The 25,409-nt window shown below is 37.9% G+C and overlaps 1 protein-coding gene across 4 annotated transcripts in view; it reads right to left on the bottom strand.

Annotated features, from left to right (window-relative positions):
- KATNIP (katanin interacting protein) overlaps nt 1–25,409 on the bottom strand; it is a 65,844-nt gene that overhangs the window by 29,575 nt on the left and 10,860 nt on the right. For 2 of the 4 annotated variants that reach the window (XM_014278020.3, XM_027801786.2), the window contains exons 5-14: nt 24,707–24,841; nt 22,453–22,714; nt 20,900–21,049; nt 18,680–18,843; nt 16,580–16,692; nt 16,034–16,148; nt 15,428–15,634; nt 11,126–11,266; nt 5,484–6,378; nt 231–962 (exon numbers count right to left, since the gene is read on the bottom strand). In XM_014278020.3, coding sequence (XP_014133495.1) covers nt 231–962; nt 5,484–6,378; nt 11,126–11,266; nt 15,428–15,634; nt 16,034–16,148; nt 16,580–16,692; nt 18,680–18,843; nt 20,900–21,049; nt 22,453–22,714; nt 24,707–24,841 — 2,914 coding nt within the window. Of the gene's footprint in view, nt 1–230; nt 963–5,483; nt 6,379–11,125; nt 11,267–15,427; nt 15,635–16,033; nt 16,149–16,579; nt 16,693–18,679; nt 18,844–19,298; nt 19,380–20,899; nt 21,050–22,452; nt 22,715–24,706; nt 24,842–25,409 lie in introns of those variants that run through there. The other 2 variants (XM_027801787.2, XM_027801789.2) reach the window with 2 other exon arrangements.

Raw genomic sequence — 25,409 nt, 5'->3', positions numbered from 1 at the left:
GGTCTTGTCGCTAAGACATCGTTAAGAGTAGAGATTAACTCTATATGCTGCTAAATTCACAGTTTCATTGAAGAATGCATTACTGGGTTTTGCATTATGTTTTGAAATTAAAAGGACTAAATACTATACAAAGTGCCACTTGCTTTGAAGTGGAAAGTGATAACAAACAAGCTAAATGTATTTGTATTGTACTGCTGTTTCCACAAAGAAAACAAGAAATTATAGCATACCTCCAGACAAGGTTCCTGAAGCTTTCGCAATTTCTCCTTTAAAGATGCATTGTTCATCTAACAACATTATAATGTCTTTCACACCTCTGAAAGAATGTATGCGAGATTTATTATAATTCCAAATCCTAATCATAGCTACTTGACAGGAATTCACAAAGTCAATAAAGATGAAGTGAGGTTTTCCAGGGGTAAATGGTGCGAGCCAGAGATGCATATCATCCTGGGTCCGATTTACCCCATCAATTAGGTTGGTTATTATTCTGGGATCATTGCCATAAGCTGGTAAAATATTTATATCAGGTGGTTCAGCTGTTATTTTTGAAATCTGAACAGGCTCTCCTTTAGAACTGAAAACTTCAATTCCATTAAGACCAACATAATGTCTGTCTCCCCATGTTGTTTGAATGTCTATCACCAAGTGCTTTCCATAAGGTAAAACAGGAATTTTAAAATCATTTCCATCATGTGCCTCCACAGAATTTCCTTCTTGCCTTTTCAGTAGCATTTGTAGTCCCTCTTTTCTCACTTGCTGATATTCTCCAGGCCGGTTGATTTTCTGTTGATGGAGAAACTCATCAAAAATATCCCCTTGAAAATCCATGTTAGAGATTCGGCCACGATGGGAATAATTAAACTTTACCAAGGAGTTCCAGGACTCCTGCAGCGTGTGTTCTTGTTCATTGTGCCACTTTGCTCTAGAAGTTGCTATGTCCTTGATCGAAAACGCTGCATCTGGAAAAAAACATTACACAGGCATTTAATGTATCAACAGGACTGGAAGCAAAGCACTACAACACGAACTTTCCAGAATTACACTGATCATACTTGTGTTCCCTTACTGTGAAATTCTGTTACAGCAACACTTTTTTGTTGCCTCCCTATTACGAGGGCTACATGTTCCAATTTCCCTTCCCCATTTAGACATAACAAAACCAATCGTTTTTAACTATTGAAGAGCAAAGCACATGCCAAGATACAAAATGCAACTAAGTTTGAGATTGCAAATCCTTGACACAACGCTTACAGAACTTGGGATTTTGCCCAGTGATACTTATTATGTGGCTGTCACGACAGTTTAAATCATCTGTCTGCATTTCTGCAGAACATCTTTCAAACAGCTGGAAATGGCTTAAGTGGTGAAGTTTATAAAGCATTACAGAGAACAGGTAGGGCTTCCTGTCAAAATCAGCCACGAGTATATAAAGAAAAGTGATGAGAAAAGACGTAGGTTCAGCATACAACAAGAATGAGGTCAGCATTGCATTCTGTGCAGGTAACACCCAAATATTTTTCTCACTTTTCAGCAAGTGAGATGTAGAAGGGGGATAATGACAAAGGATCTAATGGGAACGCAGTGGAGACGACAAATTAGAGGGGCACAGTGGGAGCAAAGCATGCTCTCCTTGTGACTGCACTTGGGAACTGCTTAATTTCCACCTCAAAACAATTAAGAGCAGATAATAACAAAGATTTTCAATAAAGCTGTCACTTATGTATTTTCTTCAAATAAATGAAGAAAAGCAAGTGGAGTACTAAAGAATTACAGACCCATGGGCTAGATTTTACTTCTGTACAATGTCCTTGAGTGTATACTAAAACAAATGGTTATCAAGAATAAATGCCAATAGCTGTAAAATGCAAAATAATAATTTCCCAAAAGACTTCTCAAGACTAACTTTCAACTTTCTTTTTGGAAAGAGGCAATGTTCCTAATCTATCTGTGGCCAATAATCATTTACAATACACAAGCGAGATAAAAATAAGAATTTTAAAGCAGATGGGAAACTACCTAAAAGAGGGTTGTTTTCCAGAATGAAAGGCTGGAGACGAACCTGGCCACTCCTCCTTACCCCACAAGGGGAATACAGAGAGGAAGCAGAGGTCCATACTTCAGAGAATATCAGACTTTTTAAGTCACTCCCTTGTTCAAACCATCATCCATATGGATACTCATGAGGTGGGTGATCCCAAACTACTTCCCAGAGCCTCACAATTTACCTGAAGAAGATGACACTGTATATATATTTACCACTTTAAAATGTCAAAGTTTGAAAATTTCAGAATGAGGATGTACAGAAGAGTATTTGACATCCACTGGTTTTCCTTGTTTTGGAGGTTTTTTCCCTTTTTTTCCTTTTTTTTTAAACATTACATACTTCAAGCAGTACAGAGATTACAGCTTTGAAGCACTTCTACAGCAGTTCAACAGGAGTTACTGTCAATGGGAGGTTAACAGGTTTGTTAGCTATGTTAAGAAGTGACAACAGGAAAAGTGGAGCTCTGAAATGAAAGCAGAGAATAGCCCAAAACCACAGGCCAATGGCTGAAGGCTTACAGGGTTTGGGCTGGTTTTTTTTAGAATCTAAAATTTATTATTTTTATTGGAGCCACGTGAACAAACTCTGCATGCAAAACAAAAGTATCCCACTTGCAGATGTTACAGATACATTCCCAGTCTTCTGCATGCCTGAGAGGATTGTATGGTGGATGCTATCCCAGCATCCAGAAATGATGACACCTGCAATGTGCACCTCCCCTATGGGTTTAGGGGGGATTTCTTGAATCACCAAGTGCCTTGCCCTGCTTCCAATGGCAACACACTCCACACAATTCCTCTCAGAACTTCAGTAAACTACATTTGAGGCAACGTTAGCTTGGAAAAAAACTACCTTTCTTCTCCCTCTGTTGTGTTAATCTCATTTTTACTTCCTGCAGTTATAAATAGCAATCATATTTCCATGCTGCAATCACACAATTCATTACCTAAATCATTCTAAAAGCTCTCTTCTGTATCTGTTCCACTCTGTAATCAGCTTTCCTGAAAATGGATGATCAGAACTGCAGTTTTGCAACTGACATCTCACAAGTGCCTGTGTTGAGATATTAATATTCCCCTAACTAACAGAAATGCCTCTGCTGATACATCCTCAGAGTGCATCACTATAATCATGCCTGCGTCACACTAGCATTTCATAGTCAATCTGTTACCAACTACTCAACCAAGATCCTTCTCTTCCTCGGTCATTTTCAATTGATGATTACTCAGCTTACAACTTAATTTTTTGTTATTAGTCCCCAAATGACCCTGCTAGCAGCACTATTGAATTGCATTCCAAAGCTATTACTCCAGTTCTCAAGCTCATCTTTCTGTGCCGTTCTTTAATCTTCTTAACTCATAACACCCCAAATTATATGTTATTTGCAAATTTGATCAGTACACTGCCATCATTTCCTTTGCACATTAAACCAGTTATCAAAGAAAAATTGTATGTTTTTATAGCAACATTAACTCGAGCCAAATATGCATGTATGTGCTAGTTTTAATTTCTGTTGTTCTCATTATTCTTCATTTAGTGACCAAAGGCGGGCTGTGACATTGCATACGAGCTTGTGCAGCCTCCCCATTGTCACATACTGCTATTGGGAAACTGCAGTTCCCGTAGCCCCGTACCAATTAAAATTCACCACTCTTAGGGAAACGCTTAATACTGTTTCCCTGTGGTTAATGCTCACTCAGCTCCACTGCGAAGATGGCTTTACCCTGCACAGTACAGCACAGAGAGAACAAAAGCTGCTCGATGGCATGCAATTTTCCCAGGGACAAACACATATTGGGAGTTTTAAGCACCAGAAAAACCTGCTCTGAGCAACATTAGAGAACAGTATAATTAGAATCATAATAAGCCTCATCTTACAGTTTACATGAAAACTTCTCAATTTTTAGCATTTTTACAACCAAACAGAAATTACTAAGGTGGGACTTATTTATATTTTCCATAATGTTGACAAGTTTTTAATATAACAGAGGTACTGTGAAATGTGTGAAACAGCAAAAGGGCTGTGGTGAGTGGGTGGGTGAAGGCAGTTATTCCAACTACTTCCGTACTTTTTTCTTCTTTGAGGTATAATTGCAGACATACTTATAAGATTATTGTTTTCTCCACAGATGGGCAGAGAAGAAAAAATTTAGATATTCTAAGTTTAGAAAGAACCATTTTCCTCACCTGTCTGCAAAGCTGTTGATATTTGAGCTGGCATTCCTGCACTTACGCATATTTCCAGTCCCTTACGACCATAACTTTAATGTATACACCCAAATACAGTATACAGCAAGCTACACTATCATGTACATTTTTCTGATGCTAAATCACTCCCAAAATTTCAATTCGTATTTTTGTAACCTCGTCTTCCAATTCTCTGGGGCTTGTTGTCCTTGTTCTGTCAGACTATCTTCATTTGAGTCAAGTCTTACAGGATGCCAAAGAAGAGGTATGAAGGGTCCAAAAAAAAATAAAAAAGTCAGTGACACATGGCTTGAAACTGAACAGAGGAGATTAAAAATAGATCCTAAGCAACAGAAACCCAAAAATGTTAGTTAAAAGCAAGACAAACTAGAACTTGTGGGTAAGAAATTCTATTCTTGTGTTATTTATAGTGGTTAAGCACAAAAATATTACCCCCCACACAGAAAATTTCTTAGCCATGAATTGCCAAAGATTGGGAGAGAGCAGGAACTTCACAACTTGGCCAGTTCTCATACTTTTCCCGGGGCACACACTGTTGCCAGAGGTAGAACACAAGTACACAAATCTGGATCTTCCACCTCCAACAGGATCCAGACAAACTAAAAAAGGTTTGAAGAAGAATGAAAAGGATAATCAAAAGCATGGAGGAGATAACAGCTAAATTTACAAGAAAAAGCTTCATAAATAAGCAGAGATGTCTGAGGGAGAGGTTTGAAAGAGGTATGTGATCTCATGAGCAGAGAAGGGAAAATAAGGGCAGTTTTCCAATCACTCTGAACAAATACATTCAGCATATATTCTCACTGAGAAAGACACAAACCTACTACACAAACTGTCAATTTACTCACTACCTTGAGGTCACACCTTATCTTTTTGCAGATTTCCCATGATATTAGCAAACATTTGCTGTCTGCAGGACTGTCAATTTTAGCATATAATTTACTGAAATATAATCTTCAATCTTCTCCCAGTAAATTAAAAAAAACTAACTCAGAATGTAAATTTGTCAGAAAAGCATTTCACATCAGGTGTAGGACAAGGAGAGAGACTGAGCACTGTCATAGCATGAATGAGAAAAAACTGAATACTGTAAATAGCAAAACTAAAATCCCCCTGCCTAGGCCTTCAGGAATGTCAAGAGGTGCCTTCCCACCTAAATGATTCTGTGCATCTGCAAAAGGGAGAACTTGTCAGCACTTGCACTACGGTTGCTATTGTGAGCTCTTACCTTTGAGAGCAGAATCATCTTCTCCAAGATTTACAGTGCTTAATCCTATCTTTTTTGCACATCTAACACTTCTCCTTCCACTTGTAGGGTACTGTGAGCTGCAGGAATTTTTGTTAGAAGGTTGCTCCAAAACGTCCAGGCCCACGTCATCCTCCTTTCTGCTTAGCGTTTGTGATCTCTCACCTCCATTTGCATTTCTACTACTGGATCTTCCCAGTCCATTTCTCTGACATTTGACACCCTCAGTCAGATCAGAAAAGTTTTTCATGATTCCATCTGACTGTGTTTGAAATCTCAAGCCTAAACCATGTTCTGTAGCAAGCCAGGGAGGCTTCTGCTTACTGGAAATAACTTGATTACTCTCTGTTACTTGGGAAGATGACTGTAACCAAGAGGGAACTGCACCTGTAGAATCAGACAATTTTCTTCCTGTTAGCTTTTCCATTTGCTTGCTCAAAGCAAGTTCATCATCAGACTGAAGAAGATGCGTAACTGCTTGTGCTGTTGCATTCTCTTTAGCATCTTTTATACAAACATGAGATGGTAAAACTTTTAGATCATCCTCTAACTCAGACACATTTTTCTTCGTAAAGCTGTTTGAGTTCATCTTACGCTCAAGATGATTGTCCTCTGGCAGAGATTTCCAGTTTAGTGAAGTACTGTTTGACTGTAAGCATTTAAAATTTAAGTCTGCTCTCTTCTGGGTGACTGCAGGTGCGTTTACTTCTTTCCCTTCATTTGAAGAATATGCAGAGGTATTTTGCTTGTGATCTGTGAGGTCAATTGTAGTGCTATGGTCAGTGCAGAGATCTCCAGAAGCTCTCTCTAGTTCACCATCAAATACAAGGTTCTCATTGATATATAACCTCACCTTCCTTGCTCCAACATCAAGGTCCTACAAAAATAAAAGTATGAAGGTTTCAGTTAAGCTGTTCAAGCATTAGATATCACTGTTCTGGAACTCTGACACTTGAACGTAATCAATAAACAGATGAAAAACTATTAAAAACCCATATCAGTAACATGCTTTTGACTACTTTTTAATCAAAAGCTCAAACTACTGAAAATATCATGGAATACTTAAGATTTTATTTAAAAGGACTAAAAACCCTGCTAGACGCTACTCTGAACCATTCTGGCTGACAAGGCTTGAATATTTAGAAAAGCTTGAGCAAAGAAGTCTAGATTAAGTATGCTTATATTTGATCAGGATATAAATTCCAGAGGCACATTTTGCTTCAGCATCTTTAAGATTCATGACTTTTATAACATGTTCCACAGCGAACCACCCCCCAGATCAAAGCCACTAGAGTTAAAAAGAGTTATAAAGAGTTATAGAAATACAGGGCTGGAAAGGACATTAAAAAGAAAAAATCATTTGGTCCATCTCTTTCTAACTGGAAAAAGTAAAATAACCTATACCATTGTGAAGAAATCTGTTTTTAACAGTTTCAAATGATCTGCCTTCATAGCCTATTCTAACACTTAACTAGCCTTTTAAATAGAAGGCCTTTATCTCAAACACAACTCTGCCACTCACAACTTTATGTTCTTTTCTGTGCCACTCACTAAAACCTTTTTTTTTTTTTTCATTCCCCTGAAGTTGGAACTAATGTTCTTTCTATACTCTATCATTTCCATCTAACCTTTTTCTCCTTCTCATCAAAAATACCGGTATCTTCAAAGAAAATCTCGAAGATAAGGCAAAATCCATCTCCTTTCTGCCCTCTAAATTTCAGTAATGTGTCCATCAGTGTAGAATCTTTTTAGATTCTCTGTTCTTTCCTTATTTTCATGGAAAATAAGAAGCTTTTCATGAAAGTAAGAAGTTTCAGTTTCGTCCCTCTTGCTCATCTCCTGGATGCCCTTGAATGCAATTTAAACTTTCCTCTGCTCCCAGCCTAAGCCAGTTACTCCTTCACCTTCAGGTACAAGTGGCTCCAGTTCTTCACTCCTGCACACACTCTTTACAGCTTACGAGTCTTTATAGCTTCCATTCAATAATGAGTATGAGGTGAAAAATGTAATACGGACCTACACAGGGGGAAAAACGGAAGATGCAGGCATAACAAGAAAGGTACAGCTGAGGGAGGGGAGTAGGTGTGGGAATGCAAGACACATTCCTGATAGAAAAAGATAACCTTCACTAACTTCTCAGAGAACAGCTGTAAACCCAGTTTAATTGGCCATTATGACATGACTGCCTGTGTTATTCCTAGAGTATCATAAAGTGCTATATGTCTGTACTGATGCATTTGGCCATAAAACATGATATTTTCTCCCCTTGAACAAGGACACTGCTAGGTTAATCTAATTGGGGATCAAAACACTTTAATAATTGTATATATTAAAAACTGACTACATGGCTTTGCCAGAAATGATGATGGGGAAGAGAAAGACTATCAGGATGCCCAGTAATGTTATTTTTTTTAATCTCTCTACTTCTGGACTGTTAGTGTACTCCTTAAATGGTAGAGATATTGGATATTTACAGTTGAATTTGGGATACTTGTAACATTTTTACATAGTATCCTAGCCCCTACTGATGTCAGATATACTCAAACCTTTGGTCTGTATTTTTTACCTGGGAACAGATATAAACTGCATGAAACCATGGAAATATACACAGGTATATTTTGAAAAGTGTTTGTCAGTTTCATGCGTTTTAATTAAAATCTGCAACCTCTAAAGAACAACAGGATTTGAAATGAATCTTCACCCACCAGTACCGGAGGAGGAAGGTAGGCAGAGAAAACATTACAAAATGAGATAGATGGTGGAGCTTACCCTCCCTGAAAGATGGGCAGTCAAGCACAGAAAAGGGCCAGTAACCTCAAAATTACTACCCTAGTCAGTAGGAAATGACTTCCCAATCTCTGGAATATCTGGGATAGGTATTGTAGGAAGCAAAAGAGGTGTTCAGATTGCATGAAGATGCATCAGGCAACCCTAACAGACATTTATAGGACATTAGAGACAGACCAAACTGGGGCAGGCATTAATAAAGCCAATAGCTCAGAAGAACCTTCTATTAATGAAGAACTAATAAAAGAGCTAATGAAAATCTCACGCACCAAAATTCTAAGCAGACCTAGGCTCAGGGAGGAAAAATATGAACAGATCTCAGGGACTCCAAGACCAAACATATGCAGACACAAGACTAAGAACATGCCCTCCCACCTGGCTTCTAAACTTCCAGTCGCCTAGCGATCACATGTGGTGTGGAAGATCGACAAAACGGTTAGCTTCCCTAGTGCCACCACTTAACTCTCCTCAAGCATGAGGAGGCTGGAGAAATCCCTTCCTCATGAGTAATTCCATCAAGAAACCACCCTGTAAACTAACACGCAGTACTTCACCCAAGGCAGGGTTCTTCCCTCCCAGAAGAGTAATCAGAATAGCACAATGTCGTAGAACAAGCAAGCAGGTATGATCAACATCAGAGAGAAAAAAATGAAAGATTTTGTGAAAATAGTTCTACAGTTTCCCTCGATGTTCCTTCCCAGCATGCACCTTCAGCCCTCACAAAGTGCCTGCTGGAATGGTGCTTTCTAATGGAGCAACGAGGATGGTATTCCCAGCCATTTCAGTGATATTTGTGCATGAAGGACAAAGCTTAAAAACAGAGGCATTTTCCTGTGAATTAAAGCTGGACAGAAGACCTGAAGTTGCCTCTGCCTGACTTCTCACAGAAGCGTGAAAAAGAAGGAGCAAGAGATAAGGCGGCAAGAACTAGAAGAAAAAATTTCTTCTACAAACCTAACTCTGCTGGCACAAAGCTGCTGCATTCTTACAGAAAATGCACCCCGGTGGCAGTCCAGCACTAAAAAAAAATCTCCAGCTCAAGACAACGGCCATGAACATAGTCACATGAGGAGCACGTATACAAGCAATCACTCGAAGAAGAAAACGATCCAACTGGACAGCAACAAAGACCTTCATGCATTGAAGCATTAATTCCATTCACAGATTTGTGAAGATATACAACAGACATTTTATCGGAACTTATGAAAAGAGTTTTAATAGCACCAAGTAACGATGCAATTTCAAGGCTCTAGCAAGTATTCACAGAATGTCTGAATATTTCAAACTAACTTGAAAAGAACTGGCTGCCCTTACACTTGATCTCTTCTTGCAGACTAAAATGACCTCCTTTTCCACAGACCTCATCTGAGGTAAATAAAGGCAAGATGAAGCATTCTGTGAGATCTTCCTTGTAATTCAATGAACCAAAAACCTATGACAATGATGTAATCTGACTTTTACAGCTTCCTTCAGACATATTTTTTCTACTTTCAGACTCAAGTTCTAAAATTCAGACGTACGAAAGTACTGGCCTGAATTAATTTTTTGCCTATTTTTTTAAGAACTACTGGGGCACCTCGCACTTATGTGGTTTTTGAAGAAGGATGTTAGAATGATTACCAAAAAAAAAGGCACAGAAGTCTGGCTCTGGATTCACACTAGCAGGAAAAGAATTGTTAGCCAATTATATTTTGGGGTTTTATACTTCTCAGACAAAACTTCCTCATGACAAATTACAGAATTGCGCAGAACTGCTTGTATTATTCTTTCATCTTAAGTATAATGAGACATGTCTTTAGTTAGAGTAGATTGCTGCATTGCCACCAAAATCCATGGGATTATACTCCTAATGGATTTTGCAGCTTGCCTCATAGCAGTTGATTAAAAAAAACGGTGCCTTGAAACAGAGAAATACCTTTATATGTATTCCCTGCATTATATTCAATAGGTTTGGTAACAAATCATGCCATTACCTCCTAAAACAGCAGTCCTTTTCACACTCTGTAATGATGATGGAACATTTTGTAGCCCACATTTTAATAGAAAAAGCTATTAGAATTCCAGAAAATAAACATAAATCACGTTATAGTAAATTTGTTTAAGCTGTCCCTTCCCTGGCCATTTCCATATGTATAAATTACCATATGTGCTTATATAAGAACATGGATGAGAGCAAAACCAGAGAGATAAAGCCTCTTATTTATAATCCAGGACAGCAAATCCTCTTTGATCTAGTACCTGGGATTTTTTTCTTAACATTGCAGCGTACAAACAAGAATAATTTTCACGGTGACTTTCAAACACACAAACAAGAGACCATCTGCCGTGAGATGTCTCTCTTGTAACACTAGACTACTTGTTTTATTACGAACACACAGTTAGCATACTTTTCAATTTAAGTGACAAAACTGAAATCGAGCAACAGTCAGCCTATTTATCCTATACATGAGAAAACACATATTGAAACACGTTTCTTTTTATTGTGATAAAACAACTGAAAGTACTGAGTATTAAGATGCACTTACCTTTGTATCTTTATTTCTTACTACAGTAGAGGATTCAGTGACAGAATATGGAAGCCTTTTATTAGGTCTTTAGAGACTTCTAATAGCTTTGAAAGAAAATGCTCATTGTGCCTATGTAAACATTAAAATTACATTGCTACCACTTACAATTAAGACAAAAGCAAATCTTACAGTAGACACGGACCCCTCCTAGCTCCCTATTTTATTAGGGAAAATGGTATCTACTTTTATTTCATACTTTCGGAAAGAAGATCAAACTGAGTTTCCCTAGGCAAGGTACAACATACATAGAGTTGAGAACAGACTACTTACACTGGGAGTTGTTGTGCTGTAATTCCAAATCTTGATCTTGGATATACCAAAGTCATGTGACCGGGTGGGATTGCGGATAACAAAGTAAAGTTGGACAAGTGGATGGAAAGGGCACATCCAAAGGAAGCTTTTCTCCGTGATCTAAGAACATGTACAAGCAGACTGTCACTAATACTCTTTTTCTCCTAAAGCAGGATATTTTAATTAATTCACCACCCCACAAAAAATATACATCGATTAGAAAAGTAACCATTTACGAAAATCTGCTATGTTAAGAGCAAAATCTTAACCTCATTTCCAAACAGTAAATCCGACCCTCTTGCCTGTAAGACAGCTTGCAACAACCTGACAATTAGATGAAGGTCAGCTGCTCGCTGTCCCAGTAAGACATCTGCACGCTCACAAATGACAGTCTGCCATGCTTTGTAAATGCAGGGTCAGGGCAAGCCCAGTTTATTTTAATCAAATTAATCAGCTTTGCAAGCACTAGAGGGGATCACTGAGCACAATGGACACTGCATAATCATTTTACGATTTCTTAAAGTGCTTACACTTCTGTTTTGCCCTCTAAAGAGGGGAATCTTATAGAATTTTATTTCACTGCCTCTGTTTTAATCAGGCTTTGTAGGCATCTAATTTCACTTCTAGATCTCTAGAGCTATATATAGGACTCTACACTTGAAATTTTCTAACATTTTCTAAATGTTTCTAACAGAAACTCCCGACATGAATTTTACAGACCACTGACGATCAAGACATTTTAAAGTACCAAAGAATGCCTAAATCTCAATATTGCTCAGAACAGCCGCCCCTACACATTCAGAAGTGGAGGGAAAGGATGTGCGGCAGCTCAGAAAGAAGCAAGAAGTAAAGAGTCACAGAATCAAAATGTTGAATATTAATATACTTGATGTCAAATGTTACCCCAAAAATGAGACAAATGAGGGCACAAAGTAAATATGCATGCAGACAACATTTCAGTGATCTGAGATTAGCAGATAAATTAGCTCCCTTTCTGTTTTCAAGGATACATAGTACATAGCGTCTAGTCACACAGTACGTACACAAAGTCAGTATTTTTCCATATCCTTTCACTTTGAAGTGAGTCTGTCAGTTTTTCCTGAAAGCAGTAACAACAAAACTTTCCTACCGAATGATGGAATGGACAGAGCTCTGCCAGTCTGTTCAAAGAAATCATGAACAGGGCCACTTCTCAGAGTGGTCATCTTCATTCTCCAAGCTTTGATGGCTCACAAAGACTCTGCCCCACAGAACTCTTCAAAAGCTTTGGGAGACTGTTGTTGCTTTGAATGTCAGTTTTGGGCATAAACAGCCATACGAGTGCCAGACAGGTTTAATCCTTTCTATATAAAATAAGTTGTCTCTTAACATTGAAGACATGAAGGATAGCTCTTCAAACTAGTGTAAACCCAACTCCAGGATCAACTTCAAAGCTAAATCATATTACTGAAGCCATACTATCAAACAAGAATGATTAAAAAAAAAAATCATTTTCCAACAGCAAACAACATCTGGTAAGTGATCGATTTCCAGACCTCTCCAGTCAGGAGCTGGTTCCCTAGAAATCAGTGGGTTCTGGTGTGTACTGAAATAGCGCCAGAAGTGCCTTCACAGGAGGGCACCAGATTCAGCATGGATCTTTGAAAAGACCTGTTCATGCTTCTCACTACTTTCTCTGGAAAGTTGCACATGATTTTCCAAATAGAAGGCATATCAGAGCCAGGCCAAGTATTGTGTTTTGAGTGAGAGGCAGCTGTAGCAATTGTTTTATCAGTGGAAGCAATTGCTTACAACTGAGGATACACAAACTCACAGGTGTTACAGTCACTGTCAGCATGTCAACCATCTGACACCAGAAACTGAAGGCAGCTTGACTCCATGCCAAAACTCACTAGACTGGGGAAGGCCCATGTTTTATCACCAAGAGTGAGAGTGATGTCCGTACCTTCACATAACATACTCAAGTCTGGAGTTACTGTCTTCGCAACTAGCACTGAAAAATCTAGCCCAAAAGTTCTTTGAAGCATCAGGGTGATATATAAGGAGTAGGAATTACATTTGAACTGGATCAAGAGAAAAAAAAAAGTAAGCGTGGGAACCTTTGGTCTTAGATTCTGTGGGAGACTGGCTCAAGACACTGCTTTGTGTGGGCATGAAGATATACCTGCTGGAAAGTAAAGGAAGGCTCAAGCACTGTGAAGAGGAATGACATGGGTCTGAGAGTTCACCACTGTGAAGAAGTACCTTTGTCAGTTATGTCTAGGATTACAATTACCTGTCCTTGTCATTCTGAGGTTTAAAAGACCTATATATGCATGTAAGAATCAGAAAGGTTTACAGAAAGCAATTTCAATGAAATACCTATTTTACATTTCTCTCTATATATAAATAATATAATGCCTTATTAAGCATTATATCCATCAGGCACCATTTCCTTAGTTGAGAGCACCTGATGTTCTGCTGGGCGTTTTTTTCTTTCACAGCATATCACAAAGTACAAGGGAAGCAGCAATTTAGATGTTCTTCTAGAAGTCTGCAAAGGTAATTAATAAATAAATAAATAAATAAATATAATGCCCAATCTTCTATAAGAGTATGTCTGTTCTCAAAGACAAATGTACACCTAAATGATCAAAGATGGAAGTGTTTTAACTGTGGTAAAGCAAGTTTTCCACAAAGTAAGTTTTTATATTAAGTGTTCATTGTGTTGAAAATACTAGACGCTTGGAGAGTCATCAATTTGCAGTTTTTTCTAATGCACCCAAAAGCTTTCCTGTATGATCTGAAATGCACACAAACTGGAAATGCTGCTTTGACTCCTGCAGGAGTAAGCAGTTCAGTTATCACATATCCACATTCTATGACCATATTCCCCGTCCACATTGCATCTTCTCTGATGCAATATCTTGCCAGCTTCAAGAGAGGAGATTAAAAGTGTCACAAATCAAAAGAATATATTAATCAATGAAATACAAAACCTCATTATTTAAGAAGAATGGGATATATAAATACATGAGAAATGCTAAGAATAACAGGTTTATAATGGCTTAATGAATATATTATGACATAATTTATAATTATGTAGGAAGCACAAGAGTCACTGCTGCTACTACTACTGCTGCTACCAAAGTCTCATCAGCCAGAGAGCACAGACATAAATGAGAATGGGTATTTATGACACTCAAACTACAATTCTCAGGAGACAGTAAGAAAGATGGTTCAAGTGAAAATATTGCTCCGGAAATACTACTCCACACTAAGTTTCAACTAAATTTCAGATTACTGCGTATTTGCCCTCTTTCTATTCTCATTCACCCTGCAAGCACAAAAGTATCACTAGCATGAAATGAGTTTTCATTTATATTTTTTAATACACTAAGTCATTTATTATCCTCATCCACTAAAAACATTAATTTTTACTGGAATCCTAGCTTTGAGGAACCATGGAGACAAAGGACACACAGTGAAAGCGCAGCACAAATGAAATTTTGACTGTATGAAGGGCTATGGACATTTGTTCATCTCTTCAGGAGCACCAAAAGTTCCTACCGGTTATTGTCTTTTGTTCACTGTCTTTAGTATGTAAGCACTTCATGTCTCCTCATCTTACTATCTCACAGAAGAGCCATGAAATATTTTCACAATGCCACACATTTTTCTTAGTCTCTTGTTCAAAACTATCTATCTACACATTCTTATTCTTATGTGATTCTTCCCTAGGTAAAAGGATAACAAGGGGATGGGGGAAAATACACATTTCCTCCTTACGTTTACTTAAATTCATATTAAACGTCTGAAAGAAGTTAGCAGTGAAGCTCCCACACCTTCAGATCACAAGAATTACTTAAGTTTATCAGCAGACATTCTGTAAAAGTATGAAATTTCCTGTCCTTAAAAGTTTTATGATCTCATTCTACAAATATTATGATTACATTAGAATATTATAAAAACTGAATGTGTTTTATCCAAGACAATACCACAGAGTTAATATATAAGGAGGCAGAGTTAAAGCTGCCTCCTTCCAGTTGCTCAGTTAAGTCAGCCAGGCAAATTAATCAAATTTTGTTCTATAGCAAAATTATAACTGAATACCAACATCTTTGGACAGGAAAGCTGAATTTGCTAATAATAAGCAATCTTTGTATTTTTTTTAAATTATCATATAGTTGTTATGCAGTTCAGACAAAATGCAATCATGTCTCTAAACAAAAAACCTAGTGACAGAATATTAAAGAAATATTCTAATGAGAAATTCTCACTTCCACGACTAAGCTGTCTTACATTTAAGTTCTTATTGACCAAGCAGCACAAATCCCCTGAGTTGTCAGCATTTCGAATGTCCACGTCATAAGGAGACACAAATATCTTTTCATTGTATAAATCAAAGAATTCCACCTCACTCAGGCCCACGTTTACTGGATTTCCCCAGTTAGAAAGAAGTTCCATAGTCACATAAATGGCATCACATACTTCCATACTGGTTGTCGTCTGGAATGAAATGAAATATGGTATAAACATAAGTGACAAAACAATAAAACACAGAAGAAAATTAAGACTGTTAAGGCTACATTACTGATGGATCAGAAGCAAAAAGCTTGCAAACTCCAGGCTATCTGGATCGCATTCAGTCATTCCAGGTTTCACCAGTTCTGACCCACATCAACTAATAAATCTATGGCAGGGTAAGAGAAGAGAACTTATGACCCTCTTACAAAACCTAGGGAGAAAACAACTCTCTGTTCTTTGTCATTCTGATGAACAAAGGAATGGTGACATTCTCTTCTCTTACCCTGCCATAAGGTGGAATTGGTGGAATACAGGTCATTCAATGTACTTTTATTTCAGTAATACTGGCAAGCATCAGTACAGGTGCATGTAAACACAAACCTTCTCTCTCAACATGGAATCTACTTCAGGTTTGTCACCAGACAGGAATATGTCATTATCATGGGCAGAATGGCTCTCAGGCTCAGCAAGGACTTTCAGGAGATTCTCCTGTTGTCTGAAACATACATATTATTTTACATGTTACTTCCTCATAATTCTTGTATTTTTAAGAAACAGTTTAGCTGGTGCAAAGGTGAAAAGATAAGATGAACACACACACCCCACAGAAGAATCCTGTGTACCCTCACACTGAACAGTAACTGTTGCAGCATCCCACCTTCGATACACAGTTAGGTTAAAAGACAGGGCTCGAGTTCTCAGCTGGTTCTACAGCAGTCTGACAAAGCAAGACATAGGTAATATAGAGACAGAGGAAGATGTTGGCACAGAGACTGGCCCAAGGCTGGAACTTTCTCCCTGATTTACTGTCACTTGCATTATGGTATCTAAAGATTGTCAGGTGTAGCAGTACTACACTACGCCAGCTGGTATACTGGAAAACATCTCCTCAAAAAAGGAAGGTAGTCTTAAAGGAAATATATATACCTGTTTCCAAAAGGACAAATTCTCTCAACAGCTTTTATGACTGCAGTCCTTGGCTGGCTTTTTCCTGGAGGTTCAGCCATTGCAGAAACAACAGATGAAAGAGAAAATTCCCTCTAAGTAAGAAAAAGATGAACATGTTTAATTCACATTGTTTTCCACATACCAATGAGTATCAATCTGCATCTCTGGAATAAATGAATAGTTTGGGCCTAGCACTGGTCTCAGTTAACCTTAGCTAATCTGTAACTCTATAGTGAGTTGAAGCACATTTAACAGAACTGGTCCTGATTTGCAATGAAAGAGCTGAGCTTGGAGTTTGATCTGTGTGGAAGAAAAGTAATGTAAAAGCATTCTCTGATGACTATTACATATACATATATATGTCTGAAATCCCATTGTATACATTTGGTAGGACTCAGAGTTGGCCAAAGCTTTGGCACAGGTCTGCTTAGTCTTCTTCCTTCTCCAAAAAAAGGATCATAAAGACTTTTAAACCCCAAAAAAGCTCATTTAATTAGAATAAAACCTTGATTTATTTTTTTAAAGATAGAACCATCAGCAGTGACTATCTAAAAGAAAACAGAGGAAAAGTCCTGCAGTTCTTACAGGGTTATAGGCTCTTTCTCTGCCTGTACCCCACTTTGTAAGAATATCCTGCTCCCTTTGTTAAAATTTGTTGGTAATTTTTGTCACAGACAGAATACTCAGCATCAGCGAAAAACTAGTCAGAAAAAGAAGAGTCCTTCTATTCTTAGGTGAACTCCATTTCTATAAATTTTTAAGACTAAGAGAACTTTAAAATGCTTATAAGTTAATTACTTTTTTAAGTAGTAAAAAATCTGCATTGTTATACATTTAAATATTAAAGGCCAAGTTCAATAATCCCTTAATTGTGTAAGCAAAATTAAATTACTTCTGAAAGATCAGTTAGGTCAGCTTTAAGACTGAGAACTTGCAGGGGTTTTTTGAAACTCCATCTCAAGTGTCAGGGCAAAATTACATCTGTTTTAGGTATTATTTAATTATTTTTCATTTAAGCACAACAATATTAAAATCAGTCCTAATGTTAGCGGGAAGATATATTATATGAGAATATTCAAAGGAATTTGTTCTCTCAATCACAAAGCTATATATATATATATCTCTCAAAACCAAGAGAAATAAGATTGAAAACTTGACCTAGATAGTGAAACCATACGTAAAGTACTTACCTATAGTAAAAGAATGTTTTCACCTTTGTTCCTAACCAAAACTCCCCAGAAACCTAATGTTAGCTCAGAGATGACAGTGGATATTCATCATAGCACCAACTCACAACTTCAGAGAGCATCAGCTTAGGTAAAAGTTGTCAGCTGTCTTGGAAACCCTCAGTGTTCAAATGAGCACCTCCAACAATGTCTAGGCATATCTCTTCTCCTTCCTATAAAAGTGAGTCTCTTAAACACCAAACTGGAAGCAGACTTTGAATCCATGAACACTGTCCGTAACAGAGAGTTTTGTAAATTTGCTCAAATTTCTTTATGCCTCCTTATTCTTTAACTTAACAAGGAATAATGGTCTGACCTGAATCAGAAGGGAATGGATTTTTGTGGTTTTCTTTGTTTATGAGGTTTTAATTGGTTTTAAACACAGATGTTTGATCTAAGAGATGTACACACATTGGTGCTGGAAACCCACACCAGCTCCTCCTCACTAAGAGGTAGCAGTGTACATGACAGCTCTGCTCCAAAAGCAGAGCATGTATTAACAGGCAACAGTGCCCATATTAACAAGCCCAGTAAGAAGGTAAGATTTATTGGTACTGAAATCACATTATCTCATTTAGGAAGCTTCCAGAATGAAAATGGCTCAAGCCATATGTCTATACATATTGTGACTAGTCTATCAGTTGCTCAGTGATCCCTGAAATCAAGAGAGCTGTGGGATGCTATCCTGGGGAAGCAGATTAAAGAAAATCACCCTACAGAAGAACAATACAAATTCAATTACGCTTAAAGAGGCATCACCATTCATTCATACACAATCTTAATATGTAAAAGATAGTAATTCACTGAGATTTTGCTACTTGATCAAACAGCCCTCTTCTGTATTTCACCATACCTTTGGAGAGCTTGTGGAAACTGTCTGCCTTTGCCAATCTGTCTGCAAGACTTCATTTTCAATTTGCATTGCTTTAACCACAGCCATAACTGAGAAATCAGGATCCTCCTCACACACATTCTTTCGAGTTGCTGAAAGCGGTCGTTCTGGTCGATTTAATGGTCCTGCCACAAAAAGAAGGAAGGAATATTCATTTGTCCAGACATACAAGTACGGAACATTACAACAGCACGCGTTTCAAACATCCACTTCAGTTACTGAGGCAGGGCTTTGCTAGCAGTCTGTAACTATTCCAAGCGAGGCTGAATTGCTCTAATTTGTTTTTATTGAGATTCCAGGTCACATCTACTTTAGACAACAGCTGAAATGGTATCATAAGAGGAGAACAGAAAAGTGAAAAACATAGGGTTTATGCCTTAAGATTTTCTGTACTTGCTTTGTTCTGGTATTTAAAGGAAATGCATCGTAACAGTTCACTGAAAAAGAAGTATATATAATTTCAGCACACAAGAGTTTTTCAATGTATCTGGGGTGTTTAGCTATTTTGGAGGAATCCCCAGAGTTTTCTAGAAAAACAAGGGGAGTCAGGAGTTGCTGTTTGCAAAGCAAAATAAATTACCTTATCACTTAAGTAGTTATCAAAAGGCCCATATGCATCCCAATCCTCCCAAACACCACAGAGAAATAGAAACATCACAGCCTATAAACATGTTTAAAAGAAAGGAAATAAAGTTTAACAGTAGAGGATCTGAGACTGGACTGAAAGAGAAGCACAGTGGTTACATTCAAGAACTTCAAAAGTCAAGAGAAGAACAGAGACTGAAGTTGTGCAGACATTTAGATCAAGTAAAAATATTGAAGAACAGCCTAATACGCAAGTGTGGTCATAATGCTGCAGTGAGGTTTACTAAGCAGGAGAGTAAAATGGCAGTGGATGCTAGTAACAAGAAGTCTACTTTGAAAAGATAGGAAGTTAAAATCGAACTGAGATTTGTATGCATTCACACTCTTTAAGCCCTATGCCATCTACACCCATAAAAACTTCAACGAGTATTAGTCACCTCTGCAAACACAGGGACAGAATAAAGTCCTTTTATTTTTTTGTACTATAACACCCCCCAGAAATGTAATTAATGTAAGGATTTAAAGTGATAGTTGGACAGAAACAATTCTAACAAGCACTATTATAACCTGAGAAAATGCTACACCCACCTTTGGAAAGCAGTCAAAGCAAGCATCTGCTCAGACAGATGGTGGGTGAGGGTCTCAGAAGCTACAAAGAGGATTTATTTTGAAGCCAAAAAGAATTAGTTTCTTTTCCTCAATTTGGTTTCCTGCCAATTTAAGAAATGAATATTTTGACTTTTCAAAACTCTTAGCTCTATTGCTTTCTTGGGACACGTCTGGATTTTGCTTTTTTGAAAAGTGTCTTAACTACAGACTATGGTAAGTCTGAAAACTTTATCTCAGACCTTTCAAAACTCAATTTCATTGGATTTGTTCAGGTAAGGACTGCATTGGAGTAACAACTGCAGCCATGATTTCAGCCCCTAAGATTTGGGGTTTGGTTGGTTTTTTTTTTTAGCCCAGATCAAGACTGCACATTAGTAATAGATTTCTAGAATAAGCAGTGATGCCTTCAAAATGGTGTTCTCCAGTCCAGGAAAAACATTTTCCAGTATGGTACTAGATACCATCATATCTACCCAGCACTGGAAACTGATCTGCATTGTTCAAGGTGTAATTCAAGTACAGACCCAAGCAGCAACAGAGCTAGTTTTGCTGTGCTGTGGAAAACTATGCCTTTATTGCTATAAATGCATTGTGTTAAAGCCTTCTACCAAAGCGTCAATTGCTGATTTTGAGAAGACACACGTCTCTTGATACCACAGGGAACAGACCTCTGTGGGGAAGGTGGAAAACGCAGAGCAAGCACAAGGACTGAAAGGGAGAGGAAAAAGTTTTATGCTGTGGGAGCAAGAAGAAAAGGAAGGTAGTGAAGATGTAGCAAAGACTCAAGTATACAGGCTGTGGACTTTCTCACGATATTACTCAAGCCAAAACACTCAAGGTGGTAACAACAACAACAAAAAGAAGAAAGGACAACAGCTAAGAAAAATCACATAATGATAGATGTGTGCCGAAATTACATCTGAGCCAGAGAGGAAAAAAAAAGCATGAAAACTTTTCTTATTGACATTAAATTTTCTTATTTCTTACTAGAACAAATTCTTTCATGTCTTTTCTGGTGCAAGAACTCAGCAGAGAGTGGCCGAGTGATTTTATTTTTTACCACAGCTGGTTTGACAGGAATGTACATTTCAGCATTATCTTTTCTTTTTGCAGAGAGAACTCGTAGTGGCTTCCCTTCTGCAAGATAATAAGGGAACAGAAATAATCAACTTCAGATGTATTTAGCAGCTGCCAGTCAGGGAAAACTTAGTGGGATCTTAACTGCTAAAATTTTGCCACTTTAATTATGCTGGCATAGTTAAAGTGATAACCTCCACCTTCCCTCCCTTTCATTGACTCTGTTCTATTGATGTAGAAGTACATATGCATGGCTGGCACTGGATTCATGGAATAAAATAAAATATGTCGTTATAAGGTACCAATATCTCTTATCCATACCAGATACTTACCTGCATTACTGTCAAGAAAAGCAAAAATAAAAAAGTCCCATGTCACTTATTAACATTGTTATACCAAAATATATCCTTAAAAGACAGACGAAAATGTTGTCTTATTTAGAAGTTTCAAAGGGGGAGGGGGTTGCCTAGTGTAGTTCATAAGAGTACTTTTTCATTTTTTCATTTGAGAATTATTAATGCCTCCATTGTTTTCATCACAGGCTTTGAAACTTCTCTCTGGAAAAAACCAAGTCATGTACTCTACCGAAGATCTTGTTCTCACTGTGGCTCCATCCCTTGTTCCCCTACCTCTTCTTCTGCCACCTCTTCACATTCACACTCCACTCACCTCTGTGATAATGAGGAACACTCCTTTACTCACTTTGTTCAAAGATTGTTCCTCTTAAGTTAAGCAATTAACTATGGATAAGGAAAAGGCGGGGGGGGGGGAAGGAAAAACAAAACAAAAAAACGAAACCAAAGAATGTACCCGAAATGAGTGGGGAGGAAATTCTGAGAAATACTGAAGGTAGACCAAGGTCTGGTTTCTGCCTGAACTCTCTACCTTTAACAAGCTAAACATCTCTGAGACCTAGTAACTCATTTTGGGTTTGGACATTGAGGTCTCTTAAGAAGAAGACCTGACAAAAAAAGAAGTGGCTTATAGCCAGATATGTTTGCTTTCTCATATTAATACATCTTTCACCAGGGATGAACAGCACATGCTATGACGACAAGCACCCAGCATGCAGGATGTGAAATGGAGAAAGCCGAGACTGGGAAGATTTGGCTGCCTGGATTACTGCAAAAACAATTCAATAATATGTTGAAAAAATAATAACCTTTGGAGAAATCTCACAGACTGTCTGAGACAGTCTTAATTCAAGTGTCTAAGGCTGGTAATGCAAGTGTGTTAACCAGGGCTATATATTTATGCTTGCAAAAAAATTCTTAATATAGTATTAAGAGGATGCAAGTCTCTCAAGTCAGGAGATTAAAACAGGTTTGCTGAAGACTATGAAAGTATTGGGTAACCATTAACAATTAACCAGCAGTGACTCCCTTAAAAGTAATGCTCTCAAATAATAATAATAATTATTATTATTCTAGTACTGTAGCAGCGTATGATAGACAGAGGCTTACTACTTTGATCCTGGTTGAACTCCAACACAGTAAGGGCACTGGAATCAAGGCCAGAGCATCTCCCAGCATCCTGACATTCAGAAGCTTCTTTCTGCAGTGATCTACTGCTACACAACTGAAGGTCTCCAAAGCTTGTAATTGTTTCCTCAGTGGGAGATGGTTCTGAAAACACATCCTCTTCAACAGAATCATAATCATCACTAAGACAGTCTTCTTCCATCCTTTTCTCTTCTGTACTGAGTTGCAAGCTTCCTCTCAATTTCTGGTACAATTCAAACAGATTTATCAGAAAAGCTCAAACATATTTTAAAATAAACCAATGTGGCTGCCTCTCCCCCACCAGGAGAATCTTCTCATGAACTCAGAGCCCTGATGCAGCTAAAAATATTCATATTCCTATGTCGTGTCTTTACTCCTCTGATGAGGACTTGTAAAGAAAAAACATCCTACAATTCCTTTATTCATTCTCATTATCCTTGCAGGAAAATCCTGTAGGCCAAGGAATTTTTATGCACTAAACCAATTTTTAGGAACAAGTTACAAACAGGAGGCAAACAATGGAGAGAGCAAGGGCATAGATTTTTCCAGTCTCACACAGTCAGATTACTGTATCTTTTGACTTGCTATTTGAAGACTAGCTGCAATCCAGATTTTCCAAGTACCTTCACAAGACTGCAATAAGCAACTGGATAGATAATAGTCCTGTCCTGTCCACGTCTGTGCTTCAAAAAACAGTAGGAAAGAGCTGTATTCTACTGGACTAAGCTTCCAGGTTGCACAGATTTTTTTTTAAAGTGGGCACACTGTAACAGGATTTTATGCAAAAATTTATCTATTTTGAAATTTACTGAGGAAAAAACTTCCATGCCTCTCAGCATATGCCACAAACAGCACAGATGATGCTGGGGAACCTTGTGTTTTTCTGAATGCAAAAGGCAAAGACCTTGCATATCTTCCCTTTTCCCCCCCTACTTTGTTGGTATTAGAGTTTTGAGATAAGTATAGGTAAGCAAACCGTACGAGTAAAATGAAAACCTGAAGCTATCTTAGGTACAAATGAACTGTGACAGTGTATGTTTGGATTGCCATGAAAGCTCCAAGCTGCTCTTCTGCTACAGATACACTTGTTAGGAAATCCATGTTGACAGAAACATATTACAAAGAGCAGGCAAGCTTAGGTTCAAAAGAGGGTCTATAAGCAACCTAAGGCTTGATATTGAGCGTGTCTTTATGACAGTCAAGAGTCATATTTCTAGCTATTTGACAGGGAATTGTACAGGTTTCCTTTTTGTTGGAAACCTCATAACATCTGCATTATAAGAAGACATTCAAGAAAACACATTATAGCTTCAGGAAAACCAAAAGTACTTCCATCTGGAATATGAAGAAAAGTGGGGGTTTGGTTTAAAATTATTAGTTTATTACTTACACATAAATGATTATAAATATCTATCACTGTAAACAAGTTACTGCTTTGTAGAGCAAGAAACAGTAATCACAAGCTCAAAAGCAATGCAGGAAAGGTAGAAAGATACAAGCTAGGAAAACATGTTTGGGAAGTTTGTCTGATGTCAGTGGCAACATCTGTAGACAGTTTCACATATAGATGCTACTCCACTACCCAGAAAAGTTTTATTGATGTCATTAATTGGTTAGGCAGAAAAACATTCATGAATTTTTGTTCATTTTTTTTTTTTAAGAACAAGACATTTGTGAAGTGTGCTAGAACAATTAGTAATCAATTGAAAGGCTGAACTGTCAAACAATGGAGCCAATACAATAACAACCCCTGATGGAAAGCAACTGTATTGATTTTATCTTTAAAACTTTACTCTGACTTCTGTTAGGTAAAACAATGACATACAATAATTTTAGCATGGCTATTCAAAACCGTAAACCCAGAAAAAGTTGTTGTTTAAGCTTTCTCTAACCCAACGAGATGTTCATGTGGACAACCATTAAGTGAACTGAAAGAGCCTACCTGCATAAAGCACCTTGGTTCTATCCAACAAAGACAATACTCATTTAAATTAGGACTTAACATGTTACAGCATTGCTGACTGAGATTAGATTTTCCAAGTAGTTACATTTTTTCTTTTCTTTTTTTCTTTATGTCACATCTTATCAATGCAATAATCATCTAGTAAAAGAAACACTATATACTGGGTTTGCATGGTCTTGTCAAGACTGATACCTGGGCCCATTCACATTTCAACTGATAATACCATGAATAGAAAGCAACTGCCAATTGTACCTGGGAGCAACGGAGAGGATCATCACCATTTGTCTCCACACTCAAGCTTTCATAAGGCTCAAAATCCTCTGAGTACTCAAAAGGAGGTTTAATGCAGAGTTTAGACCCTCTTTCTGTTTTAATCTCCACAGTTTTCTGTTAAAAGCAGCATTCAAAGAAATTAGACATCTTTTGTGCCATCAGCTGTACAAAAAGAATAATCATCACATTCACAGAACAATACCAGATCAAGCAATGCTTTTACCCTCTGTTCCACAGAAGGTTTCTGTTCTCACCTTCAGGTCCCTGCATTACGGTATAACTGCCCTAGTCAGGCTCCCCACCTGCTGCTGCTATCCCCAGAGCAGCTCAGGCCCAGCACACACTATGTGTTTGGCACCAAAGTGAGTGCCCATCAGGGTTCACCCCCTCACCTCACCAGGTAAGTGAAAAACTGGTATGAGTAGGGACAAAGCAATCAACAAAATAGCTGAAGTGGAATCACTTAAAGCAGAGACATGTAAAGAGGTGCTGGTGGAACAACCTTATGGCAAAAGCTCTTCAAGCCTCTTCTGAGGAACCAGCATGCTTGGGTGCTGCTCTGAAATGCACCTGTGTGGATAACTGGCTAGCTGAAAAGGGTCACATAGACACAGTCCAGCTGGCTGGACAAAAATGCACATCGCTCTCAGCTTATCTGAAGTAAAGCAAAAATACACTATCC

This window comes from Falco cherrug, chromosome 4 (assembly GCF_023634085.1).
Source record: "Falco cherrug isolate bFalChe1 chromosome 4, bFalChe1.pri, whole genome shotgun sequence".
Taxonomy (NCBI): domain Eukaryota; kingdom Metazoa; phylum Chordata; class Aves; order Falconiformes; family Falconidae; genus Falco; species Falco cherrug.
Note: the sequence above shows the minus strand (reverse complement) of the source record. Positions and strands in the feature narration are given on the sequence as shown.